At 39.9% G+C, this 22,702-nt stretch overlaps 3 protein-coding genes across 7 annotated transcripts; all 3 read right to left on the bottom strand.

Moving 5' to 3' along the window:
- Positions 1 to 1,842: 1,842 nt before the first annotated feature.
- Positions 1,843 to 15,063, bottom strand: LOC5507743 (melanopsin). Of its 5 annotated transcripts, none has more exons than XM_048724653.1 (6): positions 13,262 to 15,063; positions 5,399 to 7,908; positions 4,205 to 4,232; positions 4,000 to 4,108; positions 2,630 to 3,406; positions 1,843 to 2,550 (listed from the first exon to the last, which is right to left on the bottom strand). In XM_048724653.1, the coding sequence occupies exons 1-2, from the start codon at positions 13,419 to 13,421 to the stop codon at positions 5,960 to 5,962; spliced, it is 2,109 nt and encodes a 702-aa protein (XP_048580610.1). In that variant the 5' UTR covers positions 13,422 to 15,063; the 3' UTR covers positions 1,843 to 2,550; positions 2,630 to 3,406; positions 4,000 to 4,108; positions 4,205 to 4,232; positions 5,399 to 5,959. The 5 variants fall into 5 exon arrangements, with proteins under 5 accessions (XP_048580610.1, XP_048580609.1, XP_048580611.1 ...); XM_048724652.1 differs by having other exon boundaries at positions 2,630 to 2,875; positions 3,234 to 4,108; XM_048724654.1 differs by having other exon boundaries at positions 2,630 to 4,108.
- A 426-nt stretch (positions 15,064 to 15,489) lies between these two features.
- LOC116614906 (allatostatin-A receptor-like) lies at positions 15,490 to 19,672 on the bottom strand. The gene is made up of 2 exons (XM_032376470.2): positions 17,357 to 19,672; positions 15,490 to 16,677 (listed from the first exon to the last, which is right to left on the bottom strand). The coding sequence occupies exons 1-2, from the start codon at positions 17,514 to 17,516 to the stop codon at positions 15,863 to 15,865; spliced, it is 975 nt and encodes a 324-aa protein (XP_032232361.2). The 5' UTR covers positions 17,517 to 19,672; the 3' UTR covers positions 15,490 to 15,862.
- Positions 19,673 to 19,737: 65 nt separating this feature from the next.
- Positions 19,738 to 22,581, bottom strand: LOC125556724 (melatonin receptor type 1C-like). Its single transcript, XM_048725407.1, has 2 exons — positions 22,271 to 22,581; positions 19,738 to 21,445 (listed from the first exon to the last, which is right to left on the bottom strand). Exons 1-2 carry the CDS (start codon positions 22,428 to 22,430, stop codon positions 20,109 to 20,111), a joined length of 1,497 nt encoding a protein of 498 aa, XP_048581364.1. The 5' UTR covers positions 22,431 to 22,581; the 3' UTR covers positions 19,738 to 20,108.
- Positions 22,582 to 22,702: the final 121 nt, after the last annotated feature.

Below are 22,702 nucleotides of genomic sequence, written 5' to 3' on the forward strand. Positions count from 1 at the left end.
TATTCCAGTTAAAAACCACAGGCTACCCACGTCTGAATGTTTCGAAAATAATTGTTTAACTGAACTAATATTTAGAAAAATAAACCAAACATTACATTCTTCCATCCTAAGGTCAATTTTATTTAATTTAGTGAAAGATCTGAGCGAAGAGTTTGACCGTGTTAAAAATTTGTTTATTCAAACTCTCGCTGAAACACATGGACACGCTTGTTACGCAGGCTACTTATGTTAAGAACACTGTAGCACTCAAAGTAAGCCAGCAATCACCAATAACAGATGGATTATATAGGCATACCAGCTTAACATAAAAGTAAACTTCATATTGTTATGCTATTTAATTCCACGCCTTGGTGTTTTTTTTTACTTAATTGACTTGAAGTCTTTACTAGGGATCTTGGCATACAGAAAACTGCTCTAGCAGGTCCAACGTTTGCGCTTTTTGAATATTTTCAGAGAAAGTTTGTCACTGGTTTCTCTCCGAACGTGTACTGCTAAACTTTTTCCCGTACAAGCAATGCCCGTGAATCTTGCAAGGCCTTATCTTGGAACTCAGAGTGAGACTGTTTTTTTTAGAAAATTATGGAATGCCACAAAACCAAATACAGGCTTAGAGACTGGTTTGTGCAGGCGTTTTACTTCCTGGCTGAAACCAATAGCCATGCAGTATACTCGTTTGATACAAAGCTAGCTCCCAAATAAGGTCTTAAATTACCTGAAAAAAGTTATTTGAAAAAAAACCTATAACGAACCAAGATAAAACATATACGAGCAAAAATTTTGGGGATAAGGCCTAACGCTGAGAACCTCCCAGAAATGCCTCTGGAGATTGTTCAGAAGAACGGGACCTATTGGCTTGGGTTGTATCACAAATTGTTTGACCAGATTACACGACATGTGGTTTTGTCCTAGTTCGCTGGCCTCTCAATTCCACTGCAGTATGATCAAAACTCTAATTCTGGCTCGGGGCTCAAGGTATTTTAAGAATTCATGTATTTAGGATCCTGGTATCCAATGCAGTTATGAAGTTCTTTTTGTCTGTGTTTTTTGGGTCTTTTCGAATAAGGGACACTTAACAGAGATCCTATCATTCACTACCTTCTAGAAATCCAAAACCAGAGGACACCAAAGAACCATACTTGACAGCACTTTCTGGTAGCTACCACCCACGGTGCTGGTGTTTACATAGGATGTGGTAATAAAAGCCATGCTCTGTTGTGCCTTTCTTGGAATGCAATGCACTCAATGATGATATTTCCCACGTCAATAGCTTGCAGATTTTAATTTTTTTAAACTGAATGGATTGAAAATTATAAAATACAGCATTTTATGTGTTTCTTTTAAATTCCAAAGCCGTTTTGATTGTTTTCAAAATTTGAGTGTGGGTACTCTTTGGTACCCCCAAAACCTTCCTAGGCTCTTTTTTAGCATATTTTTCACTAAATTAAATAAAATGGACCTTAAAATGCAAGAATGTAATGTTTGGCTTACTTTTTCTAAATCTAAGTTCAGTTAATCAATTATATTTCGAAAAAATCCGGTGGGTACCCTGTGGTTTTTAACAACAAATAAACAACCACGCCTTAAGGCCACACCTAGAGCTTTTTGAAGCGTACATTTTTGGAATCACTATGGAAAGGGCTTTCAGATGATATAGTTCTCCCAAAATCTCCTAGGGGGGAGGGTTTCACTTTCTGGCCCACAGACTAACACCTTAAAGTGCTCACAGGAATGAGCTAAAAATCTAGCCTGCCTCATACCATCATAATCACAAATATTCAACTGGTAGAATGCAATGAGTTGTTCTTTACAGATATTGAACAGATAAAAAAAAAGATATTCAACCCAAGCCAACTTTTTTTTTATTTCATGCATAAAGTTTTTATACTAGCAACACAACACAAAGTCAGACCTTGTTTAAGTGAATACATTCCTGCTGGATTAAATCATATTTTTTCCTGCCTAAAAGTTAGTAAAACATATAAAAAAATCATTTTTTTTTCCTTACAACCTTTTATAAACATAACATTATCCTTAATAAGCATTAAAAAAATTGTGGAACTCGGTCATTGATCAGACAATGACTCAATAGTTAGCCAGCAGGAGCAGATCCAGGAGATCCATAAATGGGGAGCCGAAGCAAGGGTTTCAAGAAAGGGGTGGGGGTGGATTCGTTGTTCTTCCGTGGATTTCCTTTTATTTCTTGTTATTTTTTTGGGAGCCCGCTTGGCCCACCCCTAGATCCGCTCCTGGTCAGTCAGTTATTCAGTCAGTGTAGTACTATCACCTCTACGGGCTCCCAGTAACTAAACTGCTCCCTTGCAGCAGATGTGCCCATGGATGATGTGACATTGTTCATTTCACACACCATAGTAGCCGGGCTGTAGTTGATTGAGCGACATCTGGGTAAATACTCACAATATTGTGCACAGACATGCATGCTTTTGACTGCAGATGCTGTGTAGATCACATAGTCTGGGCTGAGTTCTGAAGTCCCTTGTGGACTGGTGTAAAGAAAGGAGTTCTCTTTTTGGAGATAGTCATCATAGAGTCCTGAAAAGCAAATCTGATCTTACTATCAAAGAAAATTGGCATTTTTACTATCGTAATGAGTGCTGAGACTATGCCTCACCAGTTTTGAAGATTTTGCTGGCATTTCCTGCAGTGCACTGTGATCCTTGCAGCTGTCTCCCATATCGACCGTAGGTCACTCCACAACTGCACAGCTTAGTATAGCTATTAAAAGCTGCGAAGAAGAACTTTTTTGCTTTGCACCTCTCAATGCACACCTCATAGGAGAGAGACCCTTCAAGCACTGATTGGTCGCCCCATAGATCACGTGGTGAACCTTCATTGTAGCAGCCAATCACACTGGAAGCTGTGAGTGGTAGGTAAAGTGGAAAAAGAAATGGTCAAATTTTTACCACGTGCTCTCCGAATTTCCGATCTCCAAGATGGCCTTTTCGCATCCTGATTTTGAGAAAGCTATTGTAATATTTCCTATTGAACTTGGTAAATGAAGTATAAAACTTTGTTTTTAGATGGTAATTTCGAAACATTATTACTTGATTTCTCTTCCAATATTGAATAAGAACAATAACAAATATGTGGCTGTCAAGGGCTCTTTAATTAAGCAGCCAATCTTCATTGTGGTCCTATCTACCACACAATCTCTTTCATTCAAACGCCTGGAAAGTAGGGATAGTGGTTCGTAGAAAGGTGAAACGATATCTTACCGACTTTGAAGACGGAGTTGGACCATACGCCACCACACTTCAATCTTCTATCTCCATTACATGATGAATGACAGCTACTTTCGCTACGTTTTCCCCACTTCCCATATGAGTTGTCACAGAAACATTGGCCTCCATTTTGAGCACCAGCAAACAAAAAGCCTTTATCTGCACACCTTGGGGTAAACAGAGGGGGGCACAGTCACGCCTCTACTTTGCATTTCCTTATAATTTTAGAAAAAACTGGGAGCGGACCAGTTATTCGGTTTTCTTGCAAATAAATCGTTTTTAAGGTAAACAATAACAAAAGAAAACAAGAATAAATATAGATATTATCTGTAAGTTCATATGGGTTCATTGATTTGCCACCGCGATTTCTCTTTTATTGTTTTTAATTATGGAAGTATCAATGTTTTATCGTCTCAATTCTTTATGAAATTGTTCTTTTTTGGGGCACCACAAAGAAATGGAAGTATAGCCGGCTATCCAGTAGTTTAATTCGGAAATTCCTGTGTTTGTTTTTTTTTTTTTTTGTTGCGCCACGGGGATCCTGAACAACGAAAACACACAGGAGAGCTGGCTCGCAGGCTAATGGAAATATCAATGTTTTAATCGTCTCTCAATTTTTTATGAAATTGTCTCTCGTTATTTTTTGGGGCACCACAAACAAACCTTGCAACCCTGATATTTTTGGAAAACAATGGGGTCTCGGAATGGGTTTGATGTTTTGTGGGTGTTGTTTTGTTGACATAATAAGAAAAAAGCATACCATGCAATGCATTTTGCAGGAGTGAGTCCGTGGAGACCATCATACGCAGCGCCTAAATCACGATCTTGACTATCTCTATAACATCCCACGTACAGATCAGGGGATATTCCTGTGAAACAGTCAGTTACGAATAAAACATGAACTTCTTAAATGTGTTTCATGACAACATACTATACCTAGGGATGATGATACATGGAGTACTTACCTCTTGTAAAGAGTGCTATCCAAGGAAACTGTGAAAGTAAAAAGGTGGTCAAAGCTATGGCAGACGTTATATTTTGTAGGATTTACAGAACAGGGCAAAGGAGAAGGATGGGGCTGTTACTTATGACATCAGAAGGAATACATTCACTTGGACTCGTTTTTCACCCATGATTTTCACTTTTTCTAGCATTTTGTTCGACGATCAATGCTGTTTCCGATAAATGGCCCGGCCTACAAAAATAGATAGAATTTTGCGTTTTCTTTGACCATCAATTGAACATACATGAATATAATGAATATATATGAATATATATATTAATTGAATGAAATTGAATATATATGAATATAAGCCCCAAGCACTGGTTTTATTAAAATTATGAGACGAAAAACGATGAAATTATCCATAATCAGGAAGCAATTTTTAAATTCTAAAATGAAGTGAAAATTAATTTCAATAATAAGTCAAACTAAAGTGACGGCATCTAAAACATGTACAGATATTACAACCAACTTCGATGTAAGTCAACTTACATAGGGGAAAGGAAAACTCATCGATCTCATTGTCATCAGGTGACAACTGACTACCCTTGATTATGAAATTTTCATGTATGCATGACAAATTAGGAACCACACATTAACTTTATTGCAAGAATCAAAACTTCCAGGAAAGTTTCAATGCATTGCATATATTTTGAAAGCTTATTTATGCTACTCAAGGAAACGAATGCTTATTAAAATTTTTGTTCTTTTTTGAAGTACAATAAGGTAATTTATACGCCTTTCTAGTGATAACAATTTTCAACATAAGAAGTTAGGCACTCACAAGTACCACACGCATCAAGAGGAGGTTGAAAGATGAATTCGCAGAACCCATCAACATTTTTTTATCTATTTTTATTTTTTATCTATTTTTATTTATTTTTATTTACCCAAAATACCTATTAACAAAAAATTGAAATCAAATCTTGCCGTTTCACCTACCGCCTATTTGGGACTGAAAAGTCAGCTTCTATTTATTTTTGGCAAAGTGGTAAGTTTCGAATCTTTAGAATCTTAAATTTGATCCAAGTCTCGTACCTCCAACAATAGTTTGCAATCTGATTTTTCTACCTTGATATACCGTACTTCCGAAATTGTTTCCTGGGCTTCGATGGAAAGCATCATACTCCTTTTGTATACACGTGAATCTACTTACAGCCAATAAGCAGATGACAAGTCTTGGAGTCTTCATCACTGGCTAGGTAATCGGCACGACAATCAACCATGAGAATTTATCTAGATGTCTTCTGATTTCTATTTGTGCACTTTCATTTAAAATTTATAATGTCAGTAAAAAGTGTTGCCTTGGAGCTCTGTTTGTTTACATAGCCAATAGTATTTGTCTTCAGCACACTTCAATCCGTAATTGTGAGTCCTTATTTACACGAGGAATTTGAATGGATAGATTTCGATGCTTATTGTTTTTTTTAGCAAGTGCTAGTCTTCATATATTACGAATCTATAGACATATAGCCGTGAGAATTAAAAGACGAATACGTTTTGATTGATTTGGTTAATTATTTAGTGATTATTGAAATACAGTGAATACAATAAAACACAATTTCACCCGCCATTGTTACATACACGGGGGAAGTTTGGTGGTCTCCTAGCTTGTATCTGAATTGCTAATTTTTTAATCCCTGACGTCAAATTAATACCACGCATCTTCATTTTGTAGTATCGCACTCTAGCACCAACTAGTATTACAAATGGTATATTATTTGTCCTCTTGGTCGTTACCAAAGACAATTGCTTGGTCAACAATGTATAGTTTTCCAAAGTTCACATCATCCTGATATCTTTCAGGTTCTGCGCAATCTTCGTGTACATTAGCTTTACCGTCATCGTGGTTTGCTCCATTCGACTCAAAGTCGGGGTGTTGCCACGTTAACTCATCGTCATGGCGGGTTAACTCGTAGCCATCGTGTGGTTCATCCAAGTCTTTGCCGTGAGTATGTCCAGCCAAATCGTTGCCAGGGTGATGTCCAGTTAATTCATAACGACGGTGTTTCCCTGTCAGTTGTCTAATCAACTTGATGCCATGGTGTTCTTCGTGTACCTTGTGTTCTTGTTCATGATGTTGTCCAGTCAAATCGTATCCAGGTTGCTGTGCAGGCAACTCTTGTAAAGGGTGTGGTACAGTCACCTTGTTGTCATTATGTTCTTCGGTTACCTTATCATTTTGATGGCCTTGTCCAGTCGAGTCGTATCCATGGTTTTGTCCAGGCAACTTGTAGCGAGGGAGTGGTCTAATCACATTGTTACCACAATGTCTTGCAGATATCTTGGCATTTTGGTGTGCAGCATGTGCGTGGTCTTCTCCAGTGAACTCGTATCCAGGGTATTGTCCAGTAAACTCGTATCCAGGGCGTGGTCCATTCATATTGTATCTAGGGCGTGGTCCAGTCATTTCGTATCCAGGGTGTTGTCCCGTCAACTTGTACCCAGGGCGGGATCTAGTTAAACCGTATCCAGGACGTGGCCCAGTCAAACCTTTTCCAGCGTGTTGTCCAGTGACATCGTATCCAGGGCCTGGACCAGTCATCACGTATCCAAGGTGATGTTCAGTCAACTGGTAACCGGGGTATTTTCTTGTCACTTTGCTGCCATGATGTCCTTCAGGAATCTTGTCACTTTGATGAGCGCCGTGTACCCCACTCAACTTGTATCCAGGACGTTGTCCAGTCAACTCGTTTTCAGGGTGTTGTCCCTTCAGCTCGTATCCAGGGTATTTTCGTGTCAGATTGTGACCATGATAAGGTTCCTTATCACTCTGACATTCAGCGCGTGCTGCATCACAAGTGCTGTTCTTATCAGTCGTCACCGATTCCTCTACAACACTGTGCTTTGTTGTTTTCGGCATCTTGTAGCGAACGGACTGGGCTTGTGGATTTGCTGCTTGGCCTGATGCCGTGGCTGCCACCGTGGAGTCGGGGGCAACTTGTGCTCCACACATGCCACACCCAAACAGCTTGAGAAACTCGCGACGGTAGGTCTTGTTGGTCAAGCAGTACAAAGGAGGGTTACAGCAAGAGTTGAAAAAGGCTAAGAAGTTAAACCAGAAATACCAAGCCCTTGGGAGTGTGGCCACTTTGTGCTGTAATAGGATCCAGAAAGTCTCTGTCGGAAACCAGCAGAGAGTTAACAGCAAAGCGGCCAACATGCACATTCTCACCACGTTTTTCTTCGCTGCATCTCCGTGCTGAGTCGAGACCTGATTGTGTGACATGCGGTACCAAATATGGGCAAATGTAATCCATGTGATGGTCATGGGAATGTAGAATGTAATTGTGATGTGGAACACGAGAAAACCTTTTTCGAGTTTCTCCCCGTAGAAAGGAGTGATCCATTCGCATCTTCCATCAGGCATCAGATCAGCGATGAACAACTCAAAAACTTCGGTCGCTGCCGCGACCAACCAAATCAAGACGATGTATAAAGAGACTCGCTTGCGGTTAAAGTTCGCCTTGTATTTTGTTGGTCTGACCACAGCGCACCATCGTTCGATGGCCAAACACATGATGGTAGTGTTAGACGCCTTTCCGCAGACAAACAAGCAGTAGGTTGAGAAGATGGCACGACAGAAAGCGCGCCCACTCCCTCCGCTCATCACCGGGAACGACTTCATGGGGATGATGTAGTTCGGTGTCAGCACAAGGAAAACACCTAAGGATACAAAAACAAGGTAAACAATGCGGTTTACAATCATGAGGGTATGGTAATGTGCAGGAGGAAGGGAGGGAGGGAGGGGAGGGAGGGAGGGAGGGAGGGAGGGAGGGAGGGAGGGAGGAGAGAGAACAAAGAAAGAAAGGAGAAAAAGAAAGTATTTGCAAGGTCGTATTCGCTTATTCGAATTGTCTAAGCGCAGTGGCTCATAAGTAGGGGCAATACTCTGTATTATATAAATGTCACAGCGTTTCCTAGGATCAGGCTATTATTAGACGCGCGCGCACGAACGGGCCAATCAGCTGCGTTGACGTTGGGCGCGCGTGAGTAACGTGAGGCTGCACGCGCAAATTGCAGTTAGAAAATATTTTTTTTTATCCATCATCCGACGGTTTTGTTTGTTTACCAAAAGAATTGCAAGCTAGAATTCAAAGTCATAGGTAGGGTTGGATTCATATTAAAGAAGAGAGCAACGAAAGTACTGAAGCTTTTTGTCTGAGACTGCGCGTGCAATTGAGCTCAGGCAAAACGTCAACACAAAGGCCGAACCCGATTAGCTCATCCGCGCGTCTAAAAATTACGGAAGCCCATGAGGGCCACTCAAGGTTTTCGTTAACAACATCTCACCTTTCGGTAACGACTTAGAACTATTTGCGTCACGACAACTCACTTTGAGTGTCACGACAAAGCACTATTTGATTATCGCTTAAAACATTGCAGGTTTAGTTCACAATATCGCACTTTGTGTCTCAAAACATCGCACTTTGTGTCTTAAAAACTCATCGTTTTGCCTTTGCTTAAAACATTTCAGTATATCGTTCACGACATTGAACTTTGTGCTTATAACATAGCACTATTTGTCTATTGCTTAAAATATTTGACTTTGTGCTTTATAACATGGGACTTTGTGTCTTAAAAAATCTCGCGATTTGCCGAATGCGCAAATTATTTCAGGTTTTGTCTATTGCATAAAATATTCAACTTTGTGTCTTAAAAATCTCGCGATTTTCCGAATGCGCAAATCATTCCAGTTTTTGTCTGTGCATTAAATATTTAACCTTGTGCTTCATAACATGGTACTTTGTGTCTTAAAAAATCTCGCGATTTGCCGAATGCGCAAATCATTTCAGGTTTTGTCTATTGCATAAAATATTTAACTTTGTGCTTTATAACATCGTACTTTGTGTCTTAAAAAACTTCGCGATTTGCCGAATGCGCAAATCATTTCAGTTTTTGTCTATTGCATAAAATAATTAACTTTGAGCTTTATAACATGGTACTTCGTGTCTTAAAAAATATCGCGATTTGCCGAATGGCCAAATAATTTCAGTTTTTGTCTATGCAAAAAATATTTAACTTGTGCTTTAGAACTTCATTTCACAAATTTGAAGAGAATTATCAAATAACTGGATTCTATACGAATGACCTGTGAGCTCCCTACAAGGACTAAAAACTAAACGTCAGGATAGGCCGAGGAAAAGAAGCCTTAGCGATACGGGATCAAAGGCTGAACTGGTTGAGTGCTCGCTCGAGCTTTATTCAGTGTTCAACAGATGCAGGTACCTCTAGCTCGCCTTGCGGGACTACGGCCCCAATGATGACTCTACATCGGAAGCCTTTCCTCCAAACGATAAATCACGGCATTTGACTTTGTTTATAACTTAGGCGGCTCATCGCATTAATGCTAATAATATCTAACTTTTTTGACAAACATTTACAGCATTCCATAATATCTTAGGCAACGACTCACAATGGGTCGCAATGCTGAACTTTTTACTTTGTCTTATCAACAATGCTATATATTTCACTGAGCCTATGAGGTCTATGTAGAAAAGAACTCACTTTTTGCAAACGCACTTTGTGCTTCACGAGATTGCACTTTTTGCAACGTTACGACATTGGACTTTTTGCACAACGACATGTGACTATTTGTCACACACGATTGGATGTTTGGGCTTGCGTCATGGCGCATTATGCAAATAGCCAACAACATCTGACTCTTGGCGTCACGACATGAGACAATTTGCTTTTTCGCTTATAACATCGCACTTTTTGCGTGTATGACTTAGAATATCGCTTTTAACATCGCACTATTTGCGTGTATGACTTATCGCGCTTTGTGCTTATAACACCGCCACCTTTACGTATTTTATACAGTTTAAGCTGATGAAACACGAGACCAACCTGACACGCCACCAAAACCTCATACTCGAAGACCCAGCGGTCTGAGCGGTAAGGGTCTCGTTACCTTCGTGAATTTTTCTCCGTCTAGGAAAGGAAAGGAAGCACTGGATTCTCGAGTATGACAATAGCCTTGTGGTAGTTTGTTAAAATAAAGCTTCCAGATGGGTTGTAGGAATTGAAAACTATCCATTTTCCATATGGTACTAAACGCATGTCGCTTGTTTCTTGACATACCCACACCCACGATTCCATACCCACACCCATGACTCCATACCCACACCCATGACTCCATACCCACACCCACGACTCCATACCCACACCCACGACTCCATACCCACACCCACGACTCCATACCCACACCCACGACTCCATATCCACACCCACGACTCCATACCCACACCCAAGACTTCATATCCAACACCACGACTCCACGCCCATACCAACGACTTTATACCCACACCCACGACTCCATACCCACACACACGACTCCATACCCACACCCAAGACTTCATATCCAACACCACGACTCCACACCCACACCCACGACTCCATACCCACACCCAAGACTTCATATCCAACACCACGACTCCACACCCACACCCACGACTCCATACCCACACCCAAGACTTCATATCCAACACCACGGCTCCACACCCACACCAACGACTTTATGCCCACACCCACTACTTTTTACCCACACCCGCACGATTTCTGCTTAGAACAATAGTAACGGGTAACGGCATGACGACGATTTATTAACATTGCATTTTTTGGACATGAAACAATCTATGAGAGATTTTGAGCCCATTGTTTTGCAAAATTACAGGCCCATCCGCCATCCCCCTTCCCAAGTATTAATGACCGCTCCCTAAATGATATGAGACTTTAGGTTTCATTTTGGTTGAATGGAGGGATTTTCCTTTTGGGGGTTTACACATTGGGGACTTGAATGCCTGCACTCTTTTAGAATGATTTGGAAACTTTTTCCTACAAGAGTTTATATGCGAAGACAGGGATAAATTCTTTGAACTGCCGGAAGATTATGTTGCCGATTCTTAGCGCTAAATATCGTGGTAGATAGTACAGGTAATGTACTAATCGACACATGTATTGCCCTAGGGATGCGAATAGGTAAAAAAAAGAACTATTTTAAATATAACGGGAGTAGAACTGTGGACTATATTATTAGCGACGAAGATACAGCCTCATTCCATATCTATATGAGCGGAACCATACCTTGGAGTATGATGTTTTGAGTGGCGTAGTGTTTTATCAGCTAAAACTGTATAAAATAAGTAAAGGTGCGGTGTTATAAGCACAAAGCGCGATATTCTAAGTCATACACGCAAATAGTGCGATGTTAAAAGCGATATTCTAAGTCATACACGCAAAAAGTGCGATGTTATAAGCGAAAAAGTGCCATATTATGAGATATAATGTGCGATGTTTTGAATTGTCTCATGTCGTGACGCCAAGAGTCAGATGTTGTTGGCTATTTGCATAATGTGCCATGACGCAAGCCCAAACATCCAATCGTGTGTGACAAATAGTCACATGTCGTTGTGCAAAAAGTCCAATGTCGTAACGCAAAAAGTGCAATCTCGTGAAGCACAAAGTGCGTTTGCAAAAAAGTGAGTTTTTTTTTCTACATAGACCTCATAGGCTCAGTGAAATATATAGCATTGTTGATAAGACAAAGTAAAAAGTTCAGCATTGCGACCCATTGTGAGTCGTTGCCTAAGATATTATGGAATGCTGTAAATGTTTGTCAAAAAAGTTAGATATTATTAGCATTAATGCGATGAGCCGCCTAAGTTATAAACAAAGTCAAATGCCGTGATTTATCGTTTGGAGGAAAGGCTTCCGATGTAGAGTCATCATTGGGGCCGTAGTCCCGCAAGGCGAGCTAGAGGTACCTGCATCTGTTGAACACTGAATAAAGCTCGAGCGAGCACTCAACCAGTTCAGCCTTTGATCCCGTATCGCTAAGGCTTCTTTTCCTCGGCCTATCCTGACGTTTAGTTTTTAGTCCTTGTAGGGAGCTCACAGGTCATTCGTATAGAATCCAGTTATTTGATAATTCTCTTAAAATTTGTGAAATGAAGTTCTAAAGCACAAGTTAAATATTTTTTGCATAGACAAAAACTGAAATTATTTGGCCATTCGGCAAATCGCGATATTTTTTTAAGACACGAAGTACCATGTTATAAAGCACAAAGTTAATTATTTTATGCAATAGACAAAAACTGAAATGATTTGCGCATTCGGCAAATCGCGAAGTTTTTTAAGACACAAAGTACCATTTTATAAAACACAAAGTTAAATATTTTATGCAATAGACAAAACCTGAAATGATTTGCGCATTCGGCAAATCGCGAGATTTTTTAAGACACAAAGTACCATGTTATGAAGCACAAGGTTAAATATTTAATGCACAGACAAAAACTGGAATGATTTGCGCATTCGGAAAATCGCGAGATTTTTAAGACACAAAGTTGAATATTTTATGCAATAGACAAAACCTGAAATAATTTGCGCATTCGGCAAATCGCGAGATTTTTTAAGACACAAAGTACCATGTTATGAAGCACAAAGTTAAATATTTAATGCACAGACGAAAACTGGAATGATTTGCGCATTCGGAAAATCGCGTGATTTTTTAAGTCACAAAGTCCCATGTTTAAAGCACAAAGTCAAATATTTTATGCAATAGACAAATAGTGCTATGTTATAAGCACAAAGTTGAATGTCGTGAACGATATACTGAAATGTTTTAAGCAAAGGCAAAATGATGAGTTTTTTAAGACACAAAGTGCGATGTTTTGAGACACAAAGTGCGATATTGTGAACTAAACCTAAAAGTGCTTTGTCGTGACACTCAAAGTGAGTTGTCGTGACGCAAATTGTTCAAAGTCTCGACCGAAAGGTGAGATGTTGTTAACGAAAACCTTGAGTGGCCCTCATGGGCTTCCGTAAAAAATAGCCTGATCCTATGAAACGCCGTGACACCTATATGAACATGGGGAAGTTGATTGCCCCTACTTATGAGCCCCTGTTAGCGTCATTAAGGTTTTTTTAAGGTTTTGTAAAAAGGTAGAAAAAAACACAAATAACTTTTTAACGATAGTCCAGAAGGACAGCATGACAGAAGGACGGCTATGAATTTTACCTGTCAATGCGTCACAGATGGCGAGGTTCAAGATCAACACATTGTAGGTCTTCTTTAACATTGAGCGTCTACGCGCGATCACAAGACACAAGATGGCGTTGCCAAGGAATGAAAGAGCAGCTATAAAGCCAAACATTACTGATTTGTCCTTAGAATCCATACTAATTCGCTATTGGTTTGTACTACTACTGTTCGACTTCTCTGGTATCTCAGTTCCGGGCCCGTTTGCCATCCATCTTCAATTCAATGTGATTCTGGCTTTCAAGAGGGATTTTACAAGGTGGCTACTTGACTATTATAAGTCAAGACAAGCCGCTCACTGTTGCCCTTTGCTTCATGCATTAACGGTTTTTATTAGTTAAGGCTCTGTGTATATACCCCCAGTTGTAATACTGGTAGATACCAAATCAAGCAAATCAAACTGTCACTATACCCACGCGTATCTTTTATATCAAATTTTAATATGTCCCTTCTGTTATTTTGTTAATCCTTGTCTATCTGTGAATTTTAAGGACGCTCTTAAAATTGGTTAACAACAGTATCGATGCTTTTGCTTTCTCTTTGCTTAAAATCCGTCTTGAAACATGCTTATTCAAGTGGATAAAACACTGAAATATTCATTTGGTTGGTATTTTATTGTAGCAAATAGATTCCGAACACCATTTTACATTATAGTAATTATTTCAACAGCTAGTTAGTAATATCTTTGGAACAGCTGGGTGTCGGCCCAGTTTGACGCATCCCCACAAAGGATGATCTCTCATAGATTTGGATCATTGCGATTATTACTGGCTTCTTTAAAGAGTGATTTCAAAATGTCCGTAAAATACAAAAAAAAAAGGCAAATAAGAGCAAGGCAATGAGTACAAATTAAATTTGTGAGATGTTAAAAAAAATGTTATACGAAGGGTTTTTAGACTGCCTTTCAATCGGAAGACTAATTATCTAGGACAAATGTTTGTTTTGAATTATTTTAAAAAATAAAGAAAATAATAATTAAAGATTTTTGGTGAACTATGGAAACGTAGTTCACCAAAAACTGGTAGTCGGCAAAAGTTTCGTCTTTAATAAGACTTCTTTAGTATTATTTTTTTTATTATTATTATCTTTATACTCTGATTAGCGAACACGACTATTTGGGTATTTTGATTGATTGAAACAAAGTATATATATATCCTATCCGTAGTGAAATAGCCGGTGTATTAATATTGTGTAATTCTAAACTCGCGATATTTAATGGGTTCAATTCATCTTTATTGTATGCAGAATTTTCCAGTAAAGACAATAGGACTGCGGTAGCAAACACATCCTCACATACATTAAATTAAAACGAATTTTTCGTTGCTCTTTTATTGAATTTAAGACTATTGACCATAAACCGAGATTAATGAATAGCTGAAAATTAACACCTCTTTACATTGCCGTTGGTGCTTTCGTTCTTGGCCGGAACGCTACTTAAAATTGTTTAATTAAAAATGGCTTGATTAGGCTGTGATCACTTTTTTCAAGAACTATTTATCGGAAAAAGTAGTAGTTAACTAGATTGTTATTAAAATGGAGACTTTGTTGGCGTTCTTTTATACCTTATTTTGATGTTTGACTTGGACAATATCTAACTCCCTCTCAGAATTGTCTCTTCGACGCGTGATAGATTGTTCGTTCACGCGATGTATCGCCACCATCCAGGGACGTTGCCGTCATTTTGGGCTTTTTAAAGCGCGTCCTTCATTTTAATTTAAAGTTTGTTGTCTTCGTCATTCTGATGTGCCCATGCGGTCTTGTTCTCCCGTACCTTGCTCTCCTGTACCTTGTTCTTCTGTACCTTGTTCTCCTGTACCTTGCTCTCCTGTACCTTGTTCTTCTGTACCTTGTTCTCCTGTACCTTGTTCTCTTGTACCTTGTTCTCCTGTACCTTGTTCTCCTGTACCTTGTTCTCCTGTACCTTGTTCTCCTGAACCTTGTTCTCCTGTACCTTGTTCTCCTGTACCTTGTTCTCCTGTACCTTTTTCTCTTGTACCTTGTTCTCCTGTACCTTGTTCTCCTGTACCTTGTTCTCCTGTACCTTGCTCTCCTGTACCTTGTTCTCTTGTACCTTGTTCTCCTGTACCTTGTTCTCCTGTACCTTGTTCTCTTGTACCTTGTTCTCCTGTACCTTGTTCTCTTGTACCTTGTTATCCTGTAGCTTGTTCTCTCGTACCTTGTTCTTCTGTACCTTGTTATCCCGTTTCTTGTTCTCCTGTACCTTGCTCTCCTGTACCTTGTTCTCCTATACCTTGTTCTCCTGTACCTTGTTCTCCTGTACCTTGCTCTCCTTTACCTTGTTCTCCTGTACCTTGCTCTCCTTTACCTTGTTCTCCTGTACCTTGTTATCCTGTACCTTGTTCTCCTGTACCTTGTTCTCCTGTACCTTGCTCTCCTGTACCTTGTTCTCCTGTACCTTGTTTTCCTGTACCTTGTTCTCCTCTGTCTTACTATCCTGTGCGTTGCCCTTTTGTGCCTTACTTTCCTGTATCTTCGATTCATGGTAAGACACACTCTGTTCCTTTGCCGTCTCTGGCCACTGAAGTCATCATTGTTTCAGCCATGACCGATTCCTCAACATCAACCACTCTCTGCTCCGTCGCTGCCTTCCGTATCTCGTAGATTCTGCTGGGAATGCATGGATTGGCCTGCTGCATTTTCTGGGGCAACCTCTGCTCCGCACTTGCCACACCAAAACAGGCCGAACACTTCACGGCGGTAGGTCTTGTTGGTCAAGCAGTACAAAGGAGGGTTGCAGCAGGAGTTGAAGAAGGCAAAGAAGTTAAATACCCAGTACCAAACATTGGGTAGGACGACCACCTTGTATTGCTTTAGGATCCAAAAGGTTTCTGTCGGAAACCAGCAGAGACTTAGCAGCAAAGCAGCCAGCAAGCACATTCTGACCACGCTTTTTTTGCCTGCATCTCCTTGCTGAGTCGAGACCTGATTGTGTGACATGCGGTACCAAATATGGGCAAATGAAATCCACGTGATGGTCATGGGGATGTAGAATGTAATGGTGATGTGAAACACGAGAAAAGCTTTATTGAGTTCCTCCCCGTAGAAAGGAGTGATCCATTCGCATCTTCCGTCAGGCATCAGATCAGCGATGAACAACTCAAAAATTTCGGTCGCTGCCGCGGCCAACCAAATCAAGGCGATGTATAAAGAGACTCGCTTGCGGTTAAAGTTCGCCTTGTATTTTGTTGGTCTGACCACAGCGCACCATCGTTCGATGGCCAAACACATGATGGTAGTGTTAGACGCCTTTCCGCAGACAAACAAGCAGTAGGTTGAGAAGATGGCACGACAGAAAGCGCGCCCACTCCCTCCGCTCATCACCGGGAACGACTTCATGGGGATGATGTAGTTCGGTGTCAGCACAAGGAAAACACCTAAGGATACAAAAACAAGGTATGTAAGTTTTGCAATCATGGAGTTTACTAATTAGCGTTTGTGATCTACAGTAATAACCAACGTTTAAGAACCTTGATAGGCTTAAAGAGGCTGCTAGGCTTAAATCATCCTCCACTCTATTTTAAAATCCAAAACAAGGTTCTTAAAATCATTTAAAGTTATTTAATAATTTTAAGTTAAAAAATAAGACGACCATTTAGTTGTCAGGAGGAAAATTCTCTTGCCAGGAAGTACCATGTGTATGTATAAAAGTCTGTTAGACTAGCCTGAAAAGGTCAGCTCTTGTTCGCAGGTTTTACCTATACTAAGATCTACCTTAACAACGACAATGGATTCCATGAATCGAGACGTATAACGATAGAGTATTCTATTAATAAAGTACATTACTTCATTAATCTTAATTAGTCATTAACGGGTTTTAAATGATATTTTTACTTCCATCGGAACTAGAATCAATGAAATATGAATACATTCTCATATTAGCGCAGGATCATCTTTTCGTCTTTTTACGTGCTTTTTCGCGCAATGCTGGCTCAGCGCTTAGAAACGCGAAAATGATGTAGCGTGTATCTGTATACTGAATGCCATGAGTATATATCGTTCAGGCATGGTTTTTATTCGTTTCTTATCAGTTGTTTACTGTCTTTGCACACTTACCCATCAATGCATCACAGATGGCGAGATTCAAGATCAATACATTGTAGGTTTTCTTCAACATTGAGCGTCTACGCGCGATCACAACACACAAGATGGCGTTGCCAAGGACTGAAAGTGCGGCTATGGAACCAAACATCGCAGAAATTTCTCTAGGATCCATCGCTTTTTCAATTTCTTTTATGATTTTATAAATTAAATCTTTGTGTTATACCAAAATGCTGAAGTCGTTTTGAGACCTGGCGGTTTCGTGCGAGTTTATATGCTACTTTTGATACATAGGTGTCTTTCCTAGTGGTCCCCGCACTAGTCCCCTTTTATGCCGATGTTCCCTATTGGGCTATTTTCAATTTTGACAAAATTTCTATTGTAAAAGCCACATGTTGTGTGTTTTATCCAATATTTGTATTTCACAAGATTAGAACCAATTGCAGCTAAAATACGCGTACATCCAATTTTGGGTATTTAATTCATGTTAGTGTCCTCTCTTCCTTCCCTTCTTCTACGCCGCTGTCACATATAGAATTTATTCTTTCTCGCGCCATCATCTTATCGAATAGTCGATATTCGACTATTTTACAATTGACACTTCGGAAGCGCAATTAGATATTCTAATCTGTAATTATTTCTGTTTCAATCAAATCGGGCCCGAAAGTAGGTGGTAGAAAGACATCTGTTTTTCAGTCCTAAATGTCTCCTATATAGGAGACGCTTATTATAGGACCAAAACAAAGATTCAATCGATCAGAATAAAGGATTAGTAATTTAGATCATGTAAGTTACAACGGGCTCATGTAACCTTGATATATTTTTGCAAAACGATTACGATTGCTAAACTCGTGAAAGTAGTCATGGATATCGTGGATCCAGCATATTCAACTCAAGTTTACAACCGTTAGAGCATAAGTGAATGATATTTGAGATCGATTCGATCAGAACAAGACTGGAACCAGCTGCGTATTTCATTCATGTCATAAAAGGCACGAAGTCAGACGTAAGCTCAAGGCCACATGCACTTATTATTATTTCCCCTCAATGATAAAAAAACCATTTTTATAAATAGATGACTTAACACACTGATGCTTAAAAAACTCAGTTTATTGTGCCAGGGAGTGTCTTTTATCAGCTTCAAATAAAAAAAGAATTTGAGGTTTAGCTAAATATTTCACACTTTACTTTATGCAATTGCAGACACTCTTTAGACCTTTGCTATCGAAATACTCAAGGATATAATTTACCAGAAAGTTATATCGTCGGCTATATCGTCAATTCGTATTTAAATTTAAGCAAAAAACTGTCTGGCCATAATGTGGCTTCCATTCAAGGATTTGGATATGAGATCGGACAATAAACTCACTAGACTCTCAAAAAGCAACCAAGGCCAGCTAGCAATATCTTTGCTCAAATGCTTGGTATCACTTAGTGGTGCCCGAAAAGTTTGTTATTGAAATTCAAAATCGCAGCCTTTCCATTGAGAGTCATAAAATTTCACACAAAGACGTAAAAGTAACCAGAGGTTTATTCCCCAAAAGATGGGTTCTCTAAACATTTTTAAAAAGAAGCAGGACTTAAATATGTTCCGCCGAGGTCGGTGAGTTCCGTGTCCTCTCACAGACCCGAGCAAGGAAGCCAGCACTAGTTCGATATTTACTCACCGTCCCCCACCAAATCACTGGAAAGCCACCATACTTAGTCAAAATGAAGTCAAGATGTACTCCTCCCTATTTATACCTTGGGAACCGGTAAAGGCTACAGGGAATCACAAATACGAGCGGGTTTGCAAACTCTTAGCGCTCAATTTCCCGCGAATCTGGGAGAATGTGATGACGTCACTTTAAAGCGTCTTCTATATAGGAGACATTCAGGACTGGTTTTGTTACAAGATTACTACTAATTATTACTACTAATTACTACTTATTAAGTGGACCGAGCGTCCCAACTAGTCCATATCGATAATAAAATCACATGTTAAAGAAATTGGGTAGCAACAGGGACTCACTTTTGAGCCCTTGGTAGCAACTATTCAAGTTTCAAGTACTTTTTTAACAATAATGGCATTGTATGAGTTTTGGAATCCCGCTACAACCGGAATAACTTGAACTCGGACAATTTAAACTCGCCGCTAACTCATACTTGGACAACGCGAACTTCTCCCTAACTCGAACTAGCGTAGTCGAGTTCCCTTAATATATATCTAAAACGAAAAATTTTCTAAACAAAAAAAAAACTCCCAATTATTTTGGCGACGAAGCGTACTATAAAAATACTTAAGCCATTGATTGTTATCCTATTTGATTTTTTTCAAATCTATTTAATTGTTGAATTGGAGAATAAATTCTTTTGACATAAAGCTCATACAGAGTCAAGTAGTTCCCTATTTGGTTTTAAAATCATTGCCATGACTATGTAATATCACCTTTCATTTTTAAAATAACTAATAACTAAAAAATGAACGTCGGCAGCGAAATTCAAAAATGCTATACCTTATTCGTGGTTCCGTGTATTGACAACAACAAAATTAGCCAGATTACTCTTATGTACAGTTGGTCACCAACTACTTTGTTACTGTTATCAAATATTATAATGTCAAGATTTAATATGATTTTTTTCATGTTTATATAGAGAAATGCTCTTAGGGTTCTCTGTATTGCCCGTCGAAATGATGTCTAAGATTCGCTAGTTTCTTCGTCATCGTCGTATCCGATGTGCTCCACCTTCGCTTGCATCCGCTACCTCGTTCTCTTGTACCTTGTTCTCATGTACCTGGTTCTCCTGTACCTTGTTCTCCTGTACCTTTTTCTAGTGTACCTTGTTCTGATGTACCTTGTTCTTCTGTACCTTGCTCTCCTGTACCTTGTTCTCCTGTACCTTGTTCTCCTGTACCTTGTTCTCCTGTACCTTGTTCTCCTGTACCTTGTTCTTCTGTACCTTGTTCTCCTGCACCTTGCTCTCCTGTACCTTGCTCTTCTGTACCTTGTTCTCCTGTACCTTGTTCTCCTGTACCTTGTTCTCCTGTACCTTGTTCTCCCGTACCTTGCTCTTCCTGTACCTTGTTCTCCTTTGTCTTACTCTCCAGTGCGTTGCCCTCGTGTACCTTACTTCCCTGTATCTTCGATTCATAGTAAGACACGGTCTCTTGCCACTTCAACAAAATTACTTGCATGGACTCGTCTGCCATGGTTGAAGTCATCATTGTTTCAGCCATGGCCGATTCCTCAACATCAACCACTCTCTGCTCCGTCGCTGCCTTCCGTATCTCGTAGATTCTGCTTTGGGAATGCATGGATTGGCCTGCTGCATTTTCTGGGGCAACCTCTGCTCCGCACTTGCCACACCCAGGCAGGCCGAGCACTTCCCGGCGGTAGGTCTTGTTGGTCAAGCAGTACAAAGGAGGGTTGCAGCAGGAGTTTAAGAAGGCAAAGAAGTTAAATACCCAGTACCAAACATTGGGTAGGACGACCACCTTGTATTGCTTCAGGATCCAAAAGGTTTCTGTCGGAAACCAGCAGAGAGTTAGCAGCAAAGCAGCCAACATGCACATTCTGACCACGCTTTTTTTGGTTGAATCTCCTTGCTGAGTCGAGACCTGATTGTGTGACATGCGGTACCAAATATGGGCAAATGAAATCCACGTGATGGTCATGGGGATGTAGAATGTAATTGTGATGTGAAACACGAGAAAAGCTTTATTGAGTTCCTCCCCGTAGAAAGGAGTGATCCATTCGCATCTTCCGTCAGGCATTAGATCAGCGACGAACAACTCAAAAACTTCGGTCGCTGCCGCGGCCAACCAAATTAAGGCGATGTATAAAGAGACTCGCTTGCGGTTAAAGTTCGCCTTGTATTTTGTTGGTCTGACCACAGCGCACCATCGTTCGATGGCCAAACACATGATGGTAGTGTTAGACGCCTTTCCGCAGACGAACAAGCAGTAGGTTGAGAATATGGCACGACAGAAAGCGCGCCCACTCCCTCCGCTCATCACCGGGAACGACTTCATGGGAATGATGTAGATGGGTGTCAGCACAAGGAAAACCCCTAAGGATAAAACAATTAGTAGAAAATGGAGTAACACTTGGATATACGGACATTACCACTGTTTTTAGTTTAGAAAATAAAATGGGTAACCCATCGACTAGAGCTTTCGGGATGTGATGTCCGTCCGTCTGGCCCTTAAAAGCATCGTATGAGAACCAAACTTGGTAGGTGTCATGTATGTGTCAAGGGAAGTGCAAATCGTATGGCAACCAAACTTGGCAGGTGTCATGTTTGTGTCAAGTGGGTTGCAAAAATATGGTCACTTGATTTGTGACGTCATCGAGGACGTCACTAAAAGCAAAACTATTCCGATTTCATTAAGAACAAAAATATCCATCAACAAATGAACAAAACATATAACAACCAATCTTGGTATGTGTCATGAAGGTGAAGGGGTGCACCAATGTAGTCACGTGATTGTGACGTCAATAATGACGCCACTAGAAGCAAAAATATGCTGACGTCTTAAAATAAAAAAAATATTTCATTAAAGAAACATCGTGTGACAACAAAAACTCGGTAGGTGTGATGTATGTTTCAAGTAGGGTGCAATAAGATGGTCACGTGACGTTATTGATGTTGTCAATAAATTTAAACTACCTTGACGCCGAAACATCGTATGACAACTAAACTTATGTGTCATGTTAATGTGGGGGGAAGGGGGTGTAACAAGTTGGTCGCGTGATCTCTGAAATCGTTGACGTCGTCAAAAACAGAAATAATAATATTTTATATTTTTTTTCAAATTATTAAGCGAAAATAAGCAAAGATTTGGTCGTTTGGAGCTCCGCTTTTAGGCAATGCCTAAATCTATATATTATAGACATAACATAAAAAGTAGAAAAAAAGGAATGCGTTTCGGATACGTCGTGTACTAACCTGTTAGTGCATCACAGATGGCGAGGTCCAAGATCAACACATTGTAGGTCTTCTTTAACATTAAGCGTCTACGCGCGATCACAACACCCAAGATAGCGTTGCCAAGGACTGAAAGTACAGCTATCGTGCCAAACATCGCTGAAACATCTTGGAACTCCATTCACGTTTGTTTTCAATGCTATTTTTTCTTCAATGTCTATTCCTTTGAACTCCTATGTTAAGTGACTTTGTAGCTTTATTACCTGAAAGGCCGGTAAATTATACTGATAGTAGTGAGTAAATGGCTCTGTGTTTTATGAAAGGATTGGTTTATTTATAATGTGCCAACTGAGCCTCTAATTAAACATGCACTTTGCGAATTTCAAATTAATTTTTCCCTTTTTATTTGAGAACAACACCGGGGTTCCCCCAATTTGATACCATAGGTTTGTT

This window comes from Nematostella vectensis, chromosome 3 (genome assembly GCF_932526225.1).
Source record: "Nematostella vectensis chromosome 3, jaNemVect1.1, whole genome shotgun sequence".
Classification (NCBI taxonomy): Eukaryota; Metazoa; Cnidaria; class Anthozoa; order Actiniaria; family Edwardsiidae; genus Nematostella; species Nematostella vectensis.

Coding starts and splice junctions, on each gene's coding strand:
- LOC116614906 (XM_032376470.2), bottom strand. CDS start 17,516: ATGGATCCTAGAGAAATTTCTGCGATGTTTGGTTCCATAGCCGCACTT. Junction 16,678..17,356: donor CATCTGTGATGCATTGATGG/GTAAGTGTGCAA, acceptor TTGTATCCTTAG/GTGTTTTCCTTGTGCTGACA.
- LOC125556724 (XM_048725407.1), bottom strand. CDS start 22,430: ATGGAGTTCCAAGATGTTTCAGCGATGTTTGGCACGATAGCTGTACTT. Junction 21,446..22,270: donor CATCTGTGATGCACTAACAG/GTTAGTACACGA, acceptor AAAAACAGTGGT/AATGTCCGTATATCCAAGTG.
- LOC5507743 (XM_048724653.1), bottom strand. CDS start 13,421: ATGGATTCTAAGGACAAATCAGTAATGTTTGGCTTTATAGCTGCTCTT. Junction 7,909..13,261: donor CATCTGTGACGCATTGACAG/GTAAAATTCATA, acceptor TTGTATCCTTAG/GTGTTTTCCTTGTGCTGACA.